The sequence below is a fragment of the Leptonychotes weddellii genome, chromosome 10 (assembly GCF_054177405.1).
Source record: "Leptonychotes weddellii isolate Sample4059 chromosome 10, ASM5417740v2, whole genome shotgun sequence".
In the NCBI taxonomy this organism is placed as follows: Eukaryota; Metazoa; Chordata; class Mammalia; order Carnivora; family Phocidae; genus Leptonychotes; species Leptonychotes weddellii.
In genome coordinates, this window is record NC_138378.1 from 104,078,828 (window position 1) to 104,096,501 (window position 17,674).

At 49.8% G+C, this 17,674-nt stretch overlaps 2 protein-coding genes across 2 annotated transcripts in view; one reads left to right on the forward strand and one right to left on the reverse strand.

Annotated features, from left to right (window-relative positions):
• ABHD1 (abhydrolase domain containing 1) overlaps positions 1–455 on the reverse strand; it is a 5,240-nt gene extending 4,785 nt beyond the window's left edge. The window contains 1 exon segment of the mRNA XM_006743175.2: positions 272–455. Within this exon segment, the coding sequence (XP_006743238.2) occupies positions 272–385 (114 nt within the window). The 5' untranslated portion in view covers positions 386–455.
• Positions 1–17,581, forward strand: part of LOC102742420 (guanine nucleotide-exchange factor SEC12) — a 26,228-nt gene extending 8,647 nt beyond the window's left edge. The window contains exons 9-13 of the mRNA XM_081797061.1: positions 15,104–15,197; positions 16,244–16,309; positions 16,393–16,463; positions 16,601–16,725; positions 16,941–17,581. Coding sequence (XP_081653187.1) covers positions 15,104–15,197; positions 16,244–16,309; positions 16,393–16,463; positions 16,601–16,725; positions 16,941–17,384 — 800 coding nt within the window. The 3' untranslated portion in view covers positions 17,385–17,581. The remainder of the gene's footprint in view (positions 1–15,103; positions 15,198–16,243; positions 16,310–16,392; positions 16,464–16,600; positions 16,726–16,940) is intronic.
• Positions 17,582–17,674: the final 93 nt, after the last annotated feature.

Genomic DNA, 17,674 nt, shown 5'->3' on the forward strand with positions numbered 1-17,674 from the left:
GCCTGAAAGGCCTAACTGGTACGGGGAGCCTACGGGATGCAGAGAATCTAGGCAGGCAAAGAACCGACTCTCCGTTAGGTGATGAGAGCAAAGCAGAACCCTGCTGCGGCACGCGGCAGGGCTGGTGGTGGGGTGGGAGCATCAAGTTTCACCTGTTGCGGAAGGCCCAATCGTGCCACCTCCCACAAAGGGCTCGAGCCCCTGGCTGGAAGCTGCTCCTTAGGCCCGAGGATCCTAAACCCGCCGGCCAGAGCTCTGGACCCGCACCCGCCTGGGGCACATATCTCCAGTAGTAGCCCAAGTAGAGGGTGGCGCCAAGACCTAAAAGCAGGGAGAAAGGCTCTGTCCAGGTGCCATTCTGAGGGCTCTGGGAGGAGCTCGGCATCTTGGGTGGTTGGGTTCCGACCCTCAAGTTCTTGACTGGCTCCAGCGCCCGGCCCCGCCCGTTACAGGCCATCGGCCGGCCGATGCAGGGACCGCGGCCGCGGCCGGGCGGTGCGGGGTCCGGGCCCCGCCCACCTCCACTGGGCCCCGCGGCGGGCGTGGTGAGGGGCGGTGCCGGGACCTCGCGGGCCGCCGAGCGGAGCCGAGTCACCTGCTGATGGCCTCCCCGCCCCATCGCCCGGGTCGCGCGCCCGGGCGCCTCCTGCTTCCGCCTCGGGGTCACCGGCGGTGCCGCCCCTGGCGAGGACTAGCGGCCTCCCCCACCGCCGCCATCTTGGTGAGAGGTGCCTCCAGCGCCTTCTTCAAACCCTGCCCCGGCCGCGCGAGTTGGGCAGCCTGGGCACGGTCCCCAGTCACTGGCCCACAGGACACAGCCACTCCTGTGGTGGCATCCTGTGACCTCCCCACTCAGGACACGGCCACTCACCTTGTGAAAACGCTCTACAGTCCCACCGTGTTCAGCCATTCAGTGGTCTTCCCATACTGGACGCAGTCGTTCACACCGTGACACCCCACACTGTCACACAGGTTTCAGCTATTGAGTGCATGGCATTCCACACAGAGTCTCACACACACACAGGTTACAGTCACTCACACAGTGTCACTCTGCACTGTCTCATCTAATCCCTGTCAAGTAAGCAGGACGGATATGTACTCATCACCCTCTTTGTACCAGGCACTAGGGATGCCCCGGGGTTGGTGTGCCCTGTCATCACACTCCTGGAATGTGGAAATAAATATATAATTTAACAGAGCAGTAGTTTGCAACCTTGACTGAAGATTAGAATCATCTGGGAGTTTTAAAAAACTACCAGCGCCCAGGCCTCACCCCCTGCTACAGTTGGTCTGGAGAGGAGCCTGGATGTCAATATAACCTAGACGTTCTCTGGAAGATTCAAATGTGTAGTCGGGGTTGAACCCCTGTCATAGGGCATGGGGCTAGGTAAGGGAAGTACAGCTGCAGTGGGAGCACTGAGGAGGGTGCCCAAACTCCCTGGGTCAGAGAAAGTGTACCCAGATGTTAAACGACGATACACTTAAGATGAAACCAAAAAATGAGTAGGAGTTTCCCAGGCAAAGGAGAGGTGGGGAGAGAACAGTTTCAGGAGCGGAAACAGCATAAGCAAAAGCCTGGATGTGAGAGACTTCTTAAAGGAACCAAAAGAAATCTCGTGTGTCTGGGGCATACGAGTTGGTCAAGAATCAAGCTGTGAGCAGCTACACAAAGGATGTTAGAGTTTGGGGTGCCTTAGGCTCAGGTCATGATCCCAGGATCCTGGGATCGAGCCCCACGTCGGGCTCCCTGCTCCGCGGAAAGCCTGCTTCTCCCTCTCCCACTCCCCCTGCTTGTGTTCCCTCTCTCGCCGTCTCTCTCTCTCTGTCAAATAAATAAATAAATACAATCTAAAAAAAAAAAAAAAAGGGATGTTAGAGTTTAAACAAAGGGTGGAGGAAAGCCATCAAAGGGTTTTACGAAGGGGTGGGTGACATGACCGGAATTGTGTTGTAGAAGAATCATGCAGGCAACTTGGAGAATGGATTGAAGGAGGCTGAGAAAGGAAACAGGCCAGTTAGGCTGTCAAGAGAATTTTGGAATGGCAGATGGCAGCCTGGCCTGGAGGAAGCTCCAAAGAGGAGTGAAGATCTTTAAGATAGGAGGCAGAATTGATAGGACCTGGTGGTAGGTTGGAGGTTGGGAGAGAAGGAGAAATCATGAAGGACTCCCAAGTTTCTGACTGTATGACTCAGGGATGCATGGCGCTGCCAGTCCCTGAGATAGGGGAACTGGGAAGAGGAAGGTTTGAGGAGGAGGAAGATTCATTCTTAGACACATAGAGGGTAGCGTGCTCGCTGCTAATTGTGTTTTCTTAGATTCTGTATTTGTCTACTTGGCATCCATGAATCACAGAGCCAAACTAACAGCCAAAGTTGACATCTCACCTGCAATCCAGAGCCCATACTCTGAGCTACTACTTTAATCTAATTCTCACTCAACAAACCAAATATTTCCCCTCTCCTAAAATCAACCCAGGGTCAGGTGTCAGATAACTAGGGACAGTTCCTATGTCCCAAAGCCTGCCTGAATGATTCCAACTAGCCAATCCTAAACTGTCTACCTTGCCTTGCCTTTCCCATTTAGCAGAGGCTGTGGCCTGTGCCTTCCCCCCTGGCTCCTTTCTGCCCTCTTACACTGGTGCCTCCCCCTGCCGTCCTGTGTGGTGAGCTGTGCCTCTCGTTTCTCGGGCACTGTAACATTAAATGTTTCTTTCAGTGGCATTGACCTCTCCATGTTGTCACTCAGTCACCTTTATAAATTAAAATCTAGGCACAAATTAGAGGATGTTCAATTCCTGAAGTGGTCTGGGGCTTGGAGATTAGAATTTGAGATTCGGTAGTCATCAGCATTTAAATGATATATTAGTTTGCAGGGTTGCCATAACAAAGTACTACATGCTGGCTGTCTTAAACAACAGACGTTTATTGTCTGACAGTTCTGGAGACTAGAAGTCCAAGGTTCAGAAAGATTGGCTCCTTCTGAGAGTTGTGAGGAAGCATCTGTTCCACACCTCTTCTCTAGCTTCCGGGGGTTTGCTGGCAATCTTTGGCATTCCTTGGCATGTAGAAGCTTCATTCCAATCTCTGCCTGCGTCTTCACATGCTGTTCTCCCTGTGTGTGTGTGTGTGTGTGGACACCAGTCATATTGGAGTAGCATGGGCCAACATGACCTCATTTTCACTAATTATACCTGCAATGACCCTATTTCCCCATAAGGTCACATTCTGAGGTATTGGGGGTTAGGATGACAACATATGACTTTTTGAGGGACTCAGTTCCAACCATAACAGATAGTGACGGAAACTACATGAACAACTGAGCACATGAGCAGATGGGGAGTGAGGAGACAGCCCCGAGGACTCGGACACAAAGAAAACGAAGAAGAAATGCCAAGAGAAAGAATGGTGTTGCTGCAGCCAGTGGATACCATGATTCCAGCAGGTAGTATCCAGCAATGTCCACCATAGGAAGGAGGACAGGGTGACCTTGATGAGAGTCTGTTTGTCGTGATAGATGCTGATGGGAAGGAGCTGATGGAGAGGGAGAATTTGAAGATTCTGAAGATTCTGGAAGAGTTGAAGTTATTCCTTTAAAGAACTAAGACCTTGGGCCAGTGGGTGAGGATGTAGTCTGAAGCGTAGGTGGAACCGATCACAGTGACGAAAGTAGGTGACACACCATTTTGACCGCAAAGCTACACTCTGTGCTGGCAAACGACTGCTGCCATCGCCCTTAAGATGATCCTTTCCCAGGCCCTCCCCAACTGTGTCTCGTATGGAGCCACTTCTCAGTGATGCACACGGTCACCGCCACACAATGACACCTTCCCTGGAAACCGGCAGTCACGGCTGTCCCTTGAGCATCACAGACAACTCAGGAAGAGTTCCACCAGATACCCTGACACGTGTGCCACGAATGTCCTCTCCTGTCACACACCCAGCCATTCGCACACCGGCCATACCCTCTCAGGGCCGTCTTGTCAGTCTGGATACAGCGTCCATACCCCTACCGTCGCGGGCGCCTCACACACAGCCAGCAGTCCCGGTCACACTGACAGCTGCAGGCTTGTCCTGCACATCTGGGGGCCGGCAGGCTGTGGCACCGTTAGACCTGCTTCTCCTAAACACCAGCGTCGCCATCTGCTCTTTGTCTCTGTGTCTCTAGATGTCCGTCTCTGTCTCTCTCATGGAGGCGCGCGCGCACACACGCTCACCCACGCGCGCTCATACACACACGCGCACACACGCGCGGGCACCGCGGGGAGGAAGCCCGGCGGGGGTGCGGGGGCTGCGGAGGGCGGCGGCCGCGGCCGCTGCGGACTCTGCCCGGGCCAGGGCGGCGGCCGGCGGGAGGGCGACGTGGAGCGGCCACGTGGAGCGGCCCGGGGGGCGGGCCCGGCGGCGGCGGCGGCGGCGGCGGCGAGCCGAGGCGCGGCGGGCGCACAGCGTCGAGCCGCCGCGAAGCCGGACCCCAGCCCTCGTCGCGCCGCCGCAGGTGGGTCCGCGCTCCGGCCCGGGGCGGCCGGGCACCGGGCTGGGCGGGCTGGGGGCCGCCGCCGCCACCAAAGCCGGCGGGGACGCCCGGGTCGCCGCGGGGCGGGACCGCGGGGCCGGGGCGCCCTCCCGGCGTCTGGGTCCCCAGGCTGCAGGCGCAGTCCCTCTGCGTCCCCCTGAGGCGCGGACGGGGCTGGAGCGGCGGCTCCCGCCTCGGGGCATCTCCCGGGAGGAGGTTCCCCCCCGCCCAACCCCCGGGTGAGTGGATAGAGGAAGGGGCTGGAAAGCGAATCCTGAGCTTCCTAAGTGTGATGATGGGGTTCCACAATTCCCGACCCTTTGTCGCTCTGACATCCTGGGAGGGGGCTTGGGGGCTGGCGGGAGTTTGATCCTCATTTGACCGATGAAGAAAAGGGGGGCTGGGGAGGGGCCCCAGGTTATCGCCCAGTTGGAAGTGGCAGGGTGGAGACCGGCTCTCGGGTGTGGGACCTTTTTGGCTGTAGAACCACTCTCTCTTCTTTTTTTAGGGGGCGGGGTCGTGTCCTGGGAGGCACAGGGGCACCAGAGGGATAAGTTAAGGGTTAGGATTTGGTTCAAAATAACTTTGGGACGGTGAGACTCAGCCAGAAACAGAATGGATGCCCTATGAGGTGCTAGACTCTTGACCTGGAAAGTCAAGCAAGGGCTGAATGGCCATTGACAGGGATGCTGTGGGAAAAGTTTTGCACTGGATGGGAGGCTACCCAAGATCAAAGGCCCCTGCCACATCCTAGATTCTCTGGAAATCCTCAGATGCCAGTCATTTAACCTGCATTATCCCATTGCATCTTCCCCAGGCCCTTACAAGACAGATACTGTTATCCCAGGCTCAGAGAGGTTAAGACACCCGCCTGGATCACACTGTCAGAATCGAGAGGCAGGATCTGATCAGAGGTCTGACCCCAAGGCTGGGCTCTCCTCACTGCGCTGGTGTCAAGGCTCGAAGAAATTTGAGGCCTGAGAGTCATTGTGAATGTGAGTGTATGAATGTGAGTGTGTGTGAAGGATGTGAATAACTACTGGGTTGCATCACAACTGTTAACTAAGAGTTGTGGTGGCTTTCAGGTGGTCATGAGGGTAAATTACATTTGTTAGCTTTATGGTTGTAGGAAATGATTAGGAACACATTTATTTGACAGGCAGTGGTTCAATAATGGCTTTATTTCTGTTGCTTACAAAAGCTTTTGTTAAGTGCTGAGAAATGTCTTAAGCGTGAACAAATCACATCACACCAACGTCATTACATGTTACTTGAGGTGCCTTAGCTTGACTACCTTTAAACAATAGAGGTGAGCCATACAGTTATTTAAGTCTGTGACATGAACTATAACCAGAATGCTCAGGTTGTCAGGAGAGCCCAGGGTATTCCAGGTAGAGGGTAGAACAGCTTGGGCAAAAGCACTGAAAAGTGAAAGTGAGAAGCACTTTGGGGGGACTCCAGTCACCCTTCTGTCTGAAGCTGAGTGTTAGTGTAATGGAGCACTGGAAGACGAATATAAAATGGTAACCTGAAAGCTGATTGTAGAAGGCCTTGAATGCCAAGGTGAGGACCGTGGGCTATAATAGAAATAGGGAGCCACTGAAGATTTTGGAGCAGTGGTGTTCTAGCTAAGGAAGATTAATGTGATGTGGGTATGGAGGGTTCTTTTTTTTTTAAGATTTATTTCTTTATTTGAGAGACAGAGAGCACACAGGGGGAAGATCAGAGGAAGAGGGAAGGAGAGAATCTCAAGCAGGCTCCATGCTCAGGACATGGGGCTCGATCTCACCACCCCGAGATCATGACCTGAGCCCAAACTGAGAGTCAAGATGCTTAACTGAGTGAGCTACCCAGGTGCCCCTGGAGGGTTCCTTAAGTGGAGAAGTTACCAGAGGCAAGGGCAAGAGAGAGGCTACTACATTAATTTGTGCAAGAAGTAATTCATTATGCACTCACTATTATCTCATTGTGCAGATAAGGTAACTGAAGTCCAGTGAGGATAATTAACTTACCCAAGGTCACAGTCTTTTCAGCATGGCAGCTTCGGGGACGCCAGGCTTCTTCCGAGGCGGCTCAGGGCTCCCAGAGGTGCATATCTGCGCGTGGGGAGACAGAGCGAGAGAGAAGCAGAACCAGGTACAAGCTATGGCACCTTTTCTGACCCACACCTTTATTTCAGCTGTTGTTTAGAAGTGAGTGGCTAAGTCCAGATCGTATACAAGGAAAGGCAAATTAGACTTGGTCCTTTGTGGGAAGAAGTGTCAAGGAATTTGTAGACCTGTTTTGCAAACCGGCGCATCTGGCCTAACGAGTGAGTAGATTAGTGGGATCTGAGGGGTGCTTCCCCTTTATGCCTGAATCGCTACCACCAGAGAGTCCTCTTTTAAAAGGCAACTGCGGGCGCCTGGGTGGCTCAGATGGTTGGGCGTCTGCCTTCGGCTCAGGTCATGATCCCGGGGTCCTGGGATCGAGTCCCGCATCAGGCTCCCCGCTCGGTGGGGAGCCTGCTTCTCCCTCCGACCCTCTCCCCTCTCATGCTGTTTCTCTCTCGCTCGCTCTCTAAAAAAAAAATAAATAAAATCTTTAAAAAAAAAAAAAAAGCAACTGCTAGTGCATGAGAAGCCCGGATAATAGGTTTTGACAGCTCTGAGGGATTTAAATTACTCTAGCTCCTCCTGTAGGCCCCGGTCCTGGCAGTAAACAGATGGGGTGGGGGTGCAGGAAACAATCTGAGGGTGTCCAGGTGGGGAGCCCAGGGCGGTGGGTATGTGTGAAGCCACTGCAGAGCAGTCCAGAAAGACTCCTGGAGGGAAACGGGCGTTATTGTACAGCGAAGCACTGTGCAAAATGTGTAGGGTGTGTAGGACCTCGTGTCATGGCACCTTACCACACCCCACGGAGGTGCTCTCTCCGGCCTCACACTGTAGATGGAGGACCTAAAACACCGAAGGCTCACAGTTCCAGAGCCAGGACTGGGATTCAGGCAGCCTGAGGTGAAGGCCCATACCCTTCCCCTGTAGGCTGTGCCACCTCTTCTTTAGTAATTCTGTGTTTCTCTGTCCCTCCCTCAATCATTGTCTAACATTTGTATCTTTTCTTACTTACATATTTGCAAGCTTTAAGAACAAAAAGGACAAATACTACTTTATATTATCATCTCACTTCTAAGATAGTGCCTCACACACAGTAGGTGCTTAATACATATTAAAGAAGTAAATCAACTTTATCTTCATTCTACAAACTTATATTTCTATTTGCCTTCCCTGCGGCTGCTCAACCTCTTGGTCTTTGTCAACAAAGGTCTTTGACATCTGGCGCAGCCCAAGCTATCCTCTGTGGTGTCTGGTCCCCGGGTCTCTACTTTCCAGCACTCTCCTTCTGGCTTCTTCTGGCCAGCTGGCCTTCTCAGCCATTACGTGCCTCTTCTTCCGCCTTAGAGACTGGAACCCTCAGCTGAATCCAGCCACCACCACCACCCCACCCCCCAAGAAACCCAGCAGCACTCTGGACATAAAGAACCAGGGCCCTCTGCCCCATTGACCTGTACCCTCCTTCAGCCATTACTTCCAGAACGCTCAGGCACCCTGTGTGCAGGGCCTTCTCCCTGATCCTCCTGGTTCAGGCACAGACGTCTGCAGTCTTGCATCTCTCCTCAATCCCCATGGGCTCTCTCTTGAGATTTCTGTCTTTTGCCCCCTGTTGAGGCAGGCTTCGGTGAGCTCCCCCCTCCCAAGAACCCAGGTAGTTTTGAACCCTACTTGCGCTCCCCTAGTCGTCTCTCACTTGTCCTGTTGTACTTGACTTATGGTGTCTCTCGTGATGCAGAAGTTTAAACCTTTGATATATTCACATCTATTTTTTCCTTTAAAACTTAAGAGTTTGCAATATTTATCATTTAAAAAAAAAATTTATTTGAGGGGCACCTGGGTGGCTCAGTTGGTTAAGCGGCTGCCTTCGGCTCAGGTCACAATCCTGGAGTCCCGGGATCGAGTCCCGCATCGGGCTCCCTGCTCGGCGGGGAGTCTGCTTCTCCCTCTGACCCTCCCCTGTCTCATGTGCTCTCTCTCTCAAATAAATAAATAAAATCTTTAAAAAAAAATTTATTTGAGAGCGAGAGAGCAGGGGGTTGGGCACAGGGAGAGAGAGAGGGAGAGAAGCAGACTCCCCACCAAGCTCAGAGCCCGATGCAGGGGGGTGGGGTGCCCCCCCTGCCAACCCCAGACCCTGAGACCATGACCTGAGCTGAAACCAAGAGTCAGGCACACAACCGACTGAGCCACCCAGGCGCTCTGCCATATTTATAACATTTCTAATTGCTCCGTCATGTAATGTGATTTGCTTAGCCCCTGCCTCAATGTTAGCCATTCAGGTTGATTATGTTTCTTTCACTAATATGGATAGCACCGTTATAAATATCTTTATAATTTCTTTTCCATATGAGTTCCTCCCGATGTAATCCTCAGGATGGTATCATTGGGTCAGAGTTTCATGGCAATTACTGCACCTTTGCAGATTGCTCTCTAGAAACGTTTCAGGTTTGTAGTCCCTCAAACAATAGAGGTTAATCCTCACTGATTCAATTTCTTTAATGGTTATAGGCCTATTAAGATTTGCTATTTCAAAAAAAAAAAAAAGATTTGCTATTTCTTCCTCCATCAGTTTTGCTATTAAGTTTTTCTAGGAAATTAACTCTGACCTCTGAGTTTTCAAATTTCTGTGATTTCTGTAGTTATGTCCCCATGTTCATTGCTAATGTTCTTTATTTGTGCCTTTTCTCACTCTTAATGCGAGTTGTCAGAGGTTTGTCTATGTTATTAGTCCTTTTAAAGAAACACCAGTATCTGGCTTTGTTGCTCTTCTCTATCATATTCCTAATCTCTGCCATTTTTTATTTTTTATTTCTATAAGTTTCTTCTATTTTACTGCCTTATTGAGTTGGAAGCTTAACTCATGAACTTTTGGCCCTTTCTTCTAATATATGCTTTTAAGTCAGTCCACGTTCCCTCTGGCTACCTATCTTGTTTTCATGCATATTTTCCCAGAATCATCCGATTCTAAGTATTTAACAGTTTCCATTATGATATTCTTCTCTGATCCACATGCAAGTACACCCTTTAATTTCCATATATGTGAGTTTTTTGCATCATTTTGTTATTAGTTTCTATGTAATTACATGTCAGTCATATAATATAGTGTGAGACAGATTCTTTGATATTCACTGAGCCATGTGCTCTGGCCCATTACTTGTCAGTTTTTATAAATATTCCACATGCATTGAGAAGAATATGTATTTGCTAAGGGACTGAAGTGGGGGGGGTCTCTCATTTGTTCATTAGCTCAGGCATATTAAGTGCTTTATTCAACGTACTACATTCGTACTCATTTTTAGTCTGCTTAATCTTTCAAATACTGAATGAGGTATGTTAAATTCTCCCACCATGATGGCAGATTAGACTTTTCTCCTTGTAGTTCTGCTGGTTTTTTTTTTTAAGATTTTATTTTTTTAGAGCAGTTTTAGGTTCACAGCAAAATTGAGAGGGACGTACAGAGATTTCCTATATACCTCTGTGCCCCCCCACACATGCACTGCTCCCCCATTCTCAACATCCCAGACCAGAGTGTACATTCGTGACAACTGGATGAACCTACACTGACACATCATCACTCAAAGTCCATAGTTTACAGTAGGGTTCATTCTTGTACATTCTGTGGGTTTGGACAAATGTATAATGACATGTCTCCATCATTATAGTATCATAGAGAGTAGTTTCACTGCCCTAAAATCTTCTGTGCTCCACCTCTTCATCCCTTCCACCCCAACCCCTAGCAACCACTGATTTTTTGACTGTCTCCACAGTTTTGCCTTTTCCAGAATGTCATATCGTCGGAATCATACAGTGCATAGCCTTTTCAGATTGGCTTCTTTCACTTAGTAATATTCATTTAAATTCCTCTAGGTCTTTTCATGGCTTGATAGCTCATTTCTTTTTATCACTAATATTCCATTGTCTGAATATACCACAGTGTATTTCCCCTTTCACTATTGAAGGACATCTTGGTTGCTCTCGAGTTTTTGCAATTATGAATAAAGCTGCTATAAACATCTATGTGCAGGTTTTTCTGTGGACAGGATTTTTCAGCTCCTCTCAGTAAATATGAAGGAGTGCAATTGCTGGATTTGCTGGATTGTATGGTAAGAATACGGTTAGCTTCATACGAAACTTGCCTAAGTGTCTTCCGAAGTGGCTACGCCATTTTGCATTCCCACCAGCAATGAATGAGAGTTCCTGCTGCTTCACCTCCTTGCCAGTGTTTAGTGTGGTGAGTGTCCTGGATTTTGGCCATTCTAATAGGTGTGTTGTGTTATGCCAGTTTTTATTTTAGATGTTTTGGGCTATGTTATTAGACATATACAAGTTCAGAACTATGATATCTTCCCAGGGGATTAAATTTTTATGAATTTTGTAATGACATTCTTGTATCTATGATAATGCCTTTCATCGTCACGTCTAGTCTAATGCCAATAAAGCTATACTAGCTTTCTTTTGTCTATTATTGCCTTTTGAAAATTGCTTTATATATCCTTCTTCCATCCTTTTGCTTTCAACGTGTGTCTATACTTTTTAGGTTCATCTCCTGAAAATTACATATAACTGTATTTTGTTTTGTATACATTTTGGCAATTTCTATTTCTTAACTGATCAGTTTAAAGATTTTATAGTTATGACCACTGATAAACTTAGATATATTTTTACCATCTTATTTTATGCTTTCTATTTGCCTTCCTTTTTAATTTTTTAAGTTTCTCTATTCTCTTTTCTGCCTTCCTTTGAAGTCATTTAAAAAAAAATTCCATTCGGGGCGCCTGGGTGGCTCAGTCGTTAAGCATCTGCCTTCGGCTCAGGTCATGATCCCAGTGTCCTGGGATCCAGCCCTGCATCGCATCGGGCTCCCTGCTCAGCGGGAAGCCTGCTTCTCTCTCTCCCTCTCCCACTCCCCCTGCTTGTGTTCCCTCTCTCTCTGTGTCTCTCTCTGTCAAAAAAATAAAATCTTTAAAAAAAAAAAAAATAAATAAATCTACATTAAAAAAATATTCCACTCATTTTTTTCTCTGCTGGTTTGAGGTCATACATACCATTTCTGTTTTTTTTTTAGTGGTTATCCTTAAGACCTTTACATGCATATTTAACAAAGTTGCTCAGTATGTCTACTCTCTTCCCAAACAACCATCCTCACCTTACATCTTAATGTTGTCCAATATTGTAGCTCAGTCCACCTTTTTTTGCTTCCTATATTAACATAATTATCAATCTATGTTTGTTTCTATTTTCCCAAATACTTTCTGATTTTTTTTCTGCTCACCATATTTCCTTGCATTTCACACCCTTCTGGGATCATTTTCCTTTTTCCTGCAATAGATCCCTTAGAATTTCCTTTAATGGAGGAATGTTGGTGGCAAATTCTCTAATCTGTTGTTTATTAAAACTTTTTGTTTCACCTCATTCTTGGAAGATAATTTTGCTGAGACTAGAATTCTAGAATGGCAGTTCTCCCTCCCCACCACTCCCCCTTCTCAGTGTGTTAAAATACTATAGTAGTACTGTAATCTGGAATCACTGTTGCTATTGAGAAATCAGCTGTCAGTCTAATTGTCCTTTTGGGGGATTTGTCTTTTCTTTCTGACAGCTTTTAAGATCTTCTCTTTTTCTTGGTATTCTATAGTTTCAGAACAGCTCTGGGTGTGTATCCTGTTTACTTAATTTTCCTTGGATTGTTGGGCTTCCTGGGTTAGAGTATTAGTGTTTTGTAATAGATTGGAAACATCTCAACTGTTATATCTTAGAACACTGCTTCGATCCAGTTTTCTCTGGTATCTCCTCCATCTTCCATGCTGCTTAACCTGTATTTTATATTTTCTGTCTTTGGCTCAACGAACTATCTTCTAGATAATTTGTTCATTAATTCTCACATCGTCTGAGTCTAACGCTTACTGTTTTCATTTTAAAATCAATCTTTTCATTATGTTTGTGTAAGTTATATTTGGTTCTTCTTCAAATCTTCTTGGTCATTTTTATGCTTATATTCCTTCCCCATAGTTTCAAGCTTCTCTTTAATGTCTTGAAACATATTAAATATACTTTATGTTCTCTGTATGATAATTCCCATGTCTTTAATTTGCAAGTCTGGTTTTACCCGCTATTGGTTAGCTGGCTCTCACTCACAGTGTCTTATTTCCTTGCATGTTTATGACTTTCTGGCTGTGAGGTCATGCTCCGTGACACTTTACCAATGGAATTTCTTTGAGGCCTGGATTGGAGTTGTGTTTCTCGGACAAGATGTATATTTTCCTCTACTAGTTAACTGGAGGTACTCTCAACCAGGTACCACTTAATATATAAATGATCTGCTTTAGGTTCTTGAACCACAGAGGTAGCTTAGTTCAGGTCTTGCACCCACAGTAGAGCAAGCTTCTTACAAATTCTCAGGGAAGACTTTATCCCTTCCACCCAGCACCAAGGTCAAGACAGGCGAGATTTGTGCTGCCCTTCTTTGTGGCACATTTACTTTTTGTTCACCCTTATGATTGGGTCGGGCTGTTTGAATCCCAGCTTTAAGTAGGGAATCTCCTACTAGTCTCCTCACACTGGGTGGGTCCAGGCCTTATCTCTGGGCTCCTCTGTTGCACCAAGCGCCCAGACTGATACTGCAGACTCACCCGGGTTTGGTTTGGCAGACAAGGCAAAAGCTGACTTCAAGCTCATTTCCCCCCGAGGATTACTATTTTCACTGTGCTTTCGTACTCAGAATTTCTTACTTTCTTGCCAACTCAATGCATTTGAAAAGATACGTTCTATTTTTATTCAGCTTTGGAATGACTTTTCATTGGGACATTTACTATGATACGCCCAGACATGGAGGTTTGGGTATTTTTCTAGAAGACCCTTTCACTGAGATGTGTCCACGGCAGTGGGACCTCTGAGGGCCCCCAGTTGATGATATGGGGATCTCAGTTCCAACTCCCTCCCTCGGATGGGCCCAAGACTTGTTTTCTCTCTTGGGTGCAACAACCGGAGCTCAAGGATCTGTATTGCAGCCAATGTTCATGAACACCTTTAGGGGAGCAGTGGCTTCAATACCCATTTGGCCACTGCAGATTACGGACACCAATCAACTATGTAGACTAATGATATCTATTGGGGCCACGTATGCAGAGAAAACTGAAGACAGTTTCTTTTTTTTTTTAATATTTTATTTATTCGAGAGAGAAAGCACAAGCAGGGGGGAGTGGTAGAGTGAGAGGGAGAAGCAGACTCCCCGATGAGCAGAGAGCCCCATATGGGGCTCAATCCCAAGACCCCGGGATCACGACCTGAGCCGAAGGCAGACACCCAACCGACTGAGCCACCCAGGTGCCCTAAAGACAGTTTCTGTGCCTCTCGGTAGCTTCACCTTCTTGTAGACTTCCATGTTTTGTTGCTTCTTCCTCAAGGCGGGTCTGCTTGCACAGCTACAACTGGCCTCCCACATGCATCTTCCCATGGGCCGGATGCTCCCCTGCCCTACCCCACCTCTCTGAAGCAGTTGATGTCCAGCCTAGCAGTGCTTCTGCACCTTGTTAGAGCCATGGAGCTCTTTGAGAAAGCTACAGACATTTCCCCAGGAGACTTCCGTGCCAGCCAGAATGTCCAAGACCATGACAGTTTCCTGATCCTCTGCACCTGATGATTTATCTTCCTAGATATGGGGATGGGGTCTCAGGCCTCAACTGTGGTGGGTGTGTGCTTCCTTAGGAATTCGTTATGATAACATACATCCCACCTGAGACTAGTCAAGTAAGCTTCATGCTCTGTGCTGACTTATCCTTTCTCTGACTGTTTTCATATAACCAAGGGCTTGCATTGCCAATGGGCCTGCAGTGTAGGTCTAAAGGAAAGTTTTTGTTTTTTCTTTTCTATTGGGATTTCCCAAGAGAAAGGAATAGGTCCTGGGGCCACCGTTGGTTTGACTCTGATTTGTTTCAATCCTTACCTGAGTTTAGATCTGTTTCAAGGAGTCTGAGCCTTTACCGATTTGCTCTTGGCTGAGTTTTAATAAATACAGGCTAATAATCTGCCTCTGTGTAAGTCATGGTCTTTTTGTGACCCTCTGCATTTCTGATTTGGCCTTTTTCTTAATGTCTCGGAGCTAGTTTCCATCTGCAAAGTGAGGGACTGGACTGGAGTAGATGTACTTGAACTGCACTTCTCCGAGCACCTCGGACTAGGGGGGCGGGGATGTGGTTGGGGGATGGGCAGGGCACTTCAGTGGGGTTGGGGGTGATGGGTGTGGGGAGGGGCTCCTGCCCTCAGAGCTGCTTCCACCACAGCAGGTCTGATTTACGTGCTTTACACACTGGGTCCGGAGTAAGATCTGTTTTGGACAAATTCCACAGGGGATGGCTGATGTCTATGCGGGCCTCCTCCCTGAGCAGGAGTCCTGTCACCTGGCTGCAGGTGGAGGCAGGGAGCAAAGGCGTGCCTGTCTAACCCTCCCATCCCCCGACTCTGTGGCAGACCTCCCTTCCCCTTGACTCCCTGACTCTGTTCCTAGTTCCAGTTCCAGCAAGGATGTTGTTACCTTTGGCAATGAGAATGTTAGTGCTGCTGCCCCTGACTCAGGCCGCGCCCAAGGATGGAACCGTGAGGTAATGGGCCTCAGAGGGCAGGGCCATAGGCTGGGATATGGAGAGTCTCTGGAGAATCTGAGGGTGTGCTGGGCCCCTCTGGGAGGCAGGAGCCTAGGGTGTATGCTCCCTGAGCTCCGTATCCGCCCCCCTCCCCCAGTTACTGCCATCTCTGTGCCCGTAGGGGCACCCTTCGCAGAGTGGGCACCCGGTGCACCTTTGCTGGGATCAGCTCATCGGGGATCCGGGGACTCCGTTCCAATGGGGTGTGAAGCTTGGGAAGAAGCTGCGCTTCTCTTCTCAAGACCTTATGTGGGAATGCCAGAGCCTTGGAGATCATTAGCAGACCAATTCGGGGTTGTGTGCCCAGCCGTCTCAAGGGTTCCGGTGTGAGGAGCACACCGCGGGTCCGCAGGCTGGGGTCGGGGGACAGATATAGGGAGAGCAGCAAGGCTGGCCGCGGGGACAAAGGCTGCTGCCGAGGCTCCTGCCAGCCATCTGGCCTCACAGGTCTGGACTGATCTGGGCAAACAGGCAGCCCCGTCCAGAACTGGGAGCAAATCTTGGGCTTGGAGGACTGAGAAAGAGAGCCTGAGCAGATCAAAACTCCAAAACCAACATCTATGCCCTCAGCTTGTGTCATGGAGCAAATCCAGTCTGCGGAAACCTGGGCAGTGCCTCGGGGCTGAGCCACAGACCTGCCCCTCGGGCCCGGCCCCAGAGCAGAGGGGTGACCGCGAGCCCCGCTGTCCGGACACCCACTCACTGTTTTCTTGGGTCTCCAACTTGTATCTACTAGGTGTGGCCTCATCTGGCCTCTGTCTAACCAGGTGCTTTATTTATCCCTTAACGTCTAAGTTAGGAATCTGTAAGAACAGTCTGAGGGAGTCAGGTTCTGCTTCTAAGACCAGAAGGGCCTCCTCCCCACAAGGTGTTTGGGAATTTGAGAGAACAACGCCCTTTGGGTCTGGGGAGAGAACTCTGCCAGGAGCTTGAGGGGGGAAGGCTGGTAGGCCAGATCCTCAGGGAGGCTCTTGGCAAGCCTGGCCCTTCTCTTCCTCCTCCAGCCTGGACCCCGAGGTGCAGCAGCTGCCCCTGTCCAACCCCTTCCAGCCAGGCCAGGAGCAGCTTCGGTGAGTGGGCTGGGCGGGGGTTGGGGGGTGGGCCTGGGTCTGCACACTGGCCTCTCCGGGCTTACTTTCCCCGTTTCTGCCAGGCTTCTGCAGAACTACCTACAGGGACTGGAGAGAATGGAAAAGGAGCTGGAACACATGAGCCGGGAGCAGGGTGAGGGGCTGGGCCCCGGGGCCAGCGGGCAGTGGGCTCAGGGGCAGCAGAGCCGAGACTGACCCCCGGCTGTCAGTTGTCCCCTGCCTCCTCCACCTGTTCCTGGTGCCTCTTCTGATCTGGCTTCTCCTCCTTAGTTCTCCTCTACCTCTTTGCCCTCCACGACTATGACCAGAGTGGACAGCTGGACGGCCTGGAGCTGTTGTCCATGTTAACTGCAGCTCTGGCGCCCGGAGCTGCTGATTTTCCTATCGCCAACCCGGTAAGCCCTGCTGGCCGGGGGGCCCCTTCTCCCACGAAGGAGACTCAGCTTCTTGGGGCTTTAGTCTTTTTCATCATGACTCTTTTGATGAATCCACGATAAAAGAAGTGCCCTGAGCCTGCCTGGCAGGGACGTGGGGAGGTGTTGGGAGGGTCAGGGCTCCTGGGAACATCTCTGTCTGCTGCAGACTCTCCAGCAAACGTGTGCTTCCACAGGTGATCCTGGTAGTGGACAAGGTGCTCGAGACCCAGGACCTGAATGGGGATGGGCTCATGACCCCTGCAGAGCTTATCAACTTCCCAGGAGAGGCCCCAAGGCACACAGAGCCCAAAGAGCCCCCGGAGCCACAAGATGTTGGGAGGCAGTCCCCGTTAGCTAAAAGCCCGTCCAGACAAGAGCTGCAGGGAGCCCTGGGTCCCAGAGAAGATGGGGCACAGGTAGAGGCCACAAGGGAGTCCTTGGAGCCTGTACAGGAGGCTGGGGGACAGGCAGAGGCTGAAAGAGAAGCCCGAGGCCCTAGAGCAGAGGCTGCGGGCCAGGAAGAGGCCAGCGACGCTGGAAAGGACGCAGAGGAGCATCCAGGGGAAACACTGGAGTCCAAGAACACCCAAAATGAGTTTGAAGTTCATGTTATTCAACTGGAGAATGATGAGATATGAACCTTGAGGCTAGAGATTTGCACCCCTAGAAGTCTCAGCACCAGAACATAAGCCCCAAAGAGTGGGCTGTGTATGCTGGGTGTATGTCCGCTTCCTGGCCCCCGGAGGGGCAGGTCTTTCTGTGCAGCTCAGGGAGACCCGAAGTTGAGGGGGCAGCTTTAGGGCCCAGATAACCAATAAAGAACTGAATGAACTCATCTGCTTGGACCATCTACTTACTGGTTTGGCCGGTCTGGCCTCAGGGACACAGGGGGTTGGGGACTGGACAGGCTTCTGGGAGGGGCTTCGGC